General features: G+C 31.0%; 1 protein-coding gene across 1 annotated transcript; it reads right to left on the minus strand.

Annotated features, from left to right (window-relative positions):
- Window positions 1-723: 723 nt before the first annotated feature.
- LOC108566957 (26S proteasome non-ATPase regulatory subunit 4) lies at window positions 724-2,624 on the minus strand. Its single transcript, XM_017927110.1, has 4 exons — window positions 2,470-2,624; window positions 1,741-1,993; window positions 1,473-1,679; window positions 724-1,418 (listed from the first exon to the last, which is right to left on the minus strand). Exons 1-4 carry the CDS (start codon window positions 2,493-2,495, stop codon window positions 777-779), a joined length of 1,128 nt encoding a protein of 375 aa, XP_017782599.1. The 5' UTR covers window positions 2,496-2,624; the 3' UTR covers window positions 724-776.
- Between the last annotated feature and the right edge of the window lie 997 nt (window positions 2,625-3,621).

Here is a 3,621-nt window from a genome sequence, read left to right on the forward strand (position 1 = left end):
ATTTATATTTTACTTTTATATATAAATATATAATAAATAATTGAAAAATATTTAAGACTTTTTTGTATAAAATTCCTTTTTAACATCAAATTTTGGATTATATGTTCTTCAGTTATACATAAAAACATTAACACTGATGAAAAAGTGGATAAATCAAGTAATTTTTGTAATCATTTTACAAGTCTATACTGATTAGACAATATCTTCAACAATAATATAATTGTAAATTTTACAGTAAATTAGTATTCTTCTTTTCTTAGTATTATCTAGATTTTAATTAGTATTATTTATTACCTAATCAAGTATAATATAAATCTCAGATAATATTGAAATTTGTATGTGTCTCCATCTTACAATTAAATAGTGAAGTTTATAGTTCCATGCTTTTAACGCGCTGTTTCAGATCTAACATTACTAATAGTTACTTAACAGCAAATTTAAAGGTATCATCAAAGTAACTATTTGGATTAATTAATAATGAATATATAGCGGAATTTAATGGTATAATGTTACAATAATTATCTAGAAACAATACTTAATTAGATTTATTTATAAATGGAAAAGTTATTTGAGATAGTTCAAAATTGTAATCATATTTGAATTAACACGAACGACTTTAGTAATAATATAAAGGACAACGATGTAAAGTTCTTCTCTTCACTAAAAATACACCCACTGCGAAAATTTTATTTTAAATAAAAAAAGGTTATAATCGTTTCATTCTTTTTTTTTCTTGGATACAGCGAAAAATAATATTAATAGTTCCTATGCTAACTCTACTTTTTCTGCTTATCGTCCTTATCCTCCTTCATCAAATCCTGCAAGGTGTCGACAGCTTGACGGATGGTCTCGGATGAAGGATCGACGCCGGGCAAGTTCTCGAGAACGCTCTGAAGAAACGCGGGATCGTTCATCACCTCGGAAAAATCTTCAGCGCCTTCCACATCCATAGCGTCATCCTTCTTCTTATCAGCTGGAGTATCCTGGGCCTCCTGCATTGACATCTGCATTGCGAAAGCTATCTGCTCCTCCTCGGTCATATTAGCGAAATCAACGTTAGGTGCAACACGGGCTGTCGGAGTCTCGCCCTGTTCCATTGACATAGCCAAAGCCCTCTCAAGCAATGCTTCCTCGCTGGGCTCTTCCTTGATGATAGCGGGCACACTGGGATCGCTGGCGGAAGCCTGCTTGGCCCTTCTATCCTCATCCTCTTGCCTCTGCCGTTGTTCCTCCATGGAAACACGGAGAGCCAACGCCAGTTCCGGATCTTCATTTGGATCCACGCCAAATTCGAATCCGGAACCTCCAAGACCAGCTCCTCCAGAACCATCTTCGCCTTGTATAATCGGAGACGAAATTAAAGCGTCAGAAAGATGAGGACCAGGAGGAACAGTAACTAGATGGCTTCCACTACCATCCTAAAAAAACAAGACAATCAATATCATATAATCATAAAATACACCAAAACATACCTTTCCATTTAAAGTGTTGATAAAAGAAGTTAAAACATCAGTATTGATAGTATCTTCTCCAAAACTAACTAAATCCACGTTCACTTTCTCTTTCTTGAGTTTCTTCGCCAACTTGACCAATTCCTTCTCCTCCGCGGCTACCGGGCTTCCAACGAAAGCGACAATCCTCATCTTGTGGTTCTTTCCTTGTCTATGTTTCAGCGCAAGCTAAAATCAACACATTTATTACATACATACTCAATCACCCAATATACCAATGATCACTTACATGAGCGATTCTAATACCAGTGTGTAAATTAATGTCACCATCGGGTGTCACCTGGTGCAACTTCGACAAAATCCTTCCAACGTCGCTAGTCAATGTAGCCAGCACTTCAACATTGGCCAACGTTAAAAGCCCGACGTTGTTTTCTGGATTCGAGCGTGTCTTCGAATGGCATACCAAATTCACGGCATCCTGCTGAGCCTGAAGCCGAGTTGGCAAAAAGTCGCCATTCCTCATGTAATCACTATTATCAACACTGAAATTAAATAAAAATCATATAATAAATATATTGATAACCAAAATGTATCTGTAATCCTATCACAAATATTCTATACAATTTAAAAACACCAATTCTTAGTAGATCAAATAGTAGTGATCTTAGAATTGAATCTTAATATTCTACATACACACAAAGTATACAAGCAAACACATATGGTTTAACATATTCTATACTATCTAAATCTAGTAGCAAATACAATTAGTACACAGTCATCACTACCAAACAGTATGCATACATCGAACAATCCCATTGTTTACCAATCAAATCACAGACATTAATGTACTTCATAAAACATCTTACTCCAATAAACATACAAACATGCAAAACATTACAGCTAAGCATTCAAACATGTACAAACATTATTATTAAGAAGTTTTTTCACTTTGATTATGCTATGTCATCTATGTCGTGAGGTTAAGTTCAACAAGATCTAGTATAAAGAGCGAACTTACCAAATCATTGTACTTTCCAGGACCATTTTGATGTGGAGATTAAATAACAGTAGCCACAGGAAACTAAAGACAAATGTTTCTTTTAATTTATAGCACAATGAATGTTGTTTTTAAGCTTTCGTTATTTTATTGATATTCAGTACTGATGACATCCAGTTTCACCAACATACTAAAAAATAATGAATGATTTGCATACAATCTTTCATAATTTAATTAACAATTAATAAAATACATTAAAACATTGATATATTTCGATTACTGCTAATGTTTTACATATAGATTATGTTTATGGATAATTATCCAAAATTTTAAGTATTTTACTCCAACAACGTTGGTATTCCAATCGATGTAATTTTGAAATAAAACAAAAAGTTTATGATTCTTTAAATTTAACAAATGTAACTTTAATTATAATTAAACATAATTTAATACCAACAAAACTACAGTTTATATCAAGATTAACAGTTGCAAATAAAAATTACAACAATATTTAATTATTGATTAAATTGTTTTTTAATTATATCTATAGTATTAATTACTAAATTAAAATAGTGATGTATTTTATTTAATTGTACTTTTCGAATTATTAACATGAATCATTTATTAAATTATATGTATGTTGAGTTGCCTATATTGATTTTTCTAGCAATTTGCATTTCTCACTAAATACATGTATTCCCCGACATACGAAATCCCAGACTTACGAACAAAATTCTAAAAGCACTAACTTGTTATAAGGAGATATATAGTGATGAAAAAAATAACTGTTCAAACAAAAATTGACAATTTCTTTAATAAAATATAATATTTTTGGAATTTGTTTTGTTGCATTTGTTTCTTTTGTCGTTTTTTATTAAATAATTGTGATATATACATTGAAAAGTATTTGTAAGTAAGTATTTTGTTTATTTTAACACATTTTTTCAAATGTATGCAGTCAGTAATATGGAATTTAACATATATAAAAGTAAAAACCATGATAAGATAAGTATATTATTAAAAGTCTCCCGACTTACGAACAAATTCGACTTACGAACAACCCTTTAGAACGGAACTAATTTGTAAGTCAAGGGACAATGGAAAATATATTTCAATTTATATATAAATACATAATTTAAAATACTTTATTAATTACATAACAAAATATACTGC

This window comes from Nicrophorus vespilloides, unplaced genomic scaffold (assembly GCF_001412225.1).
Source record: "Nicrophorus vespilloides isolate i.1.1-1 unplaced genomic scaffold, Nicve_v1.0, whole genome shotgun sequence".
Taxonomy (NCBI): domain Eukaryota; kingdom Metazoa; phylum Arthropoda; class Insecta; order Coleoptera; family Silphidae; genus Nicrophorus; species Nicrophorus vespilloides.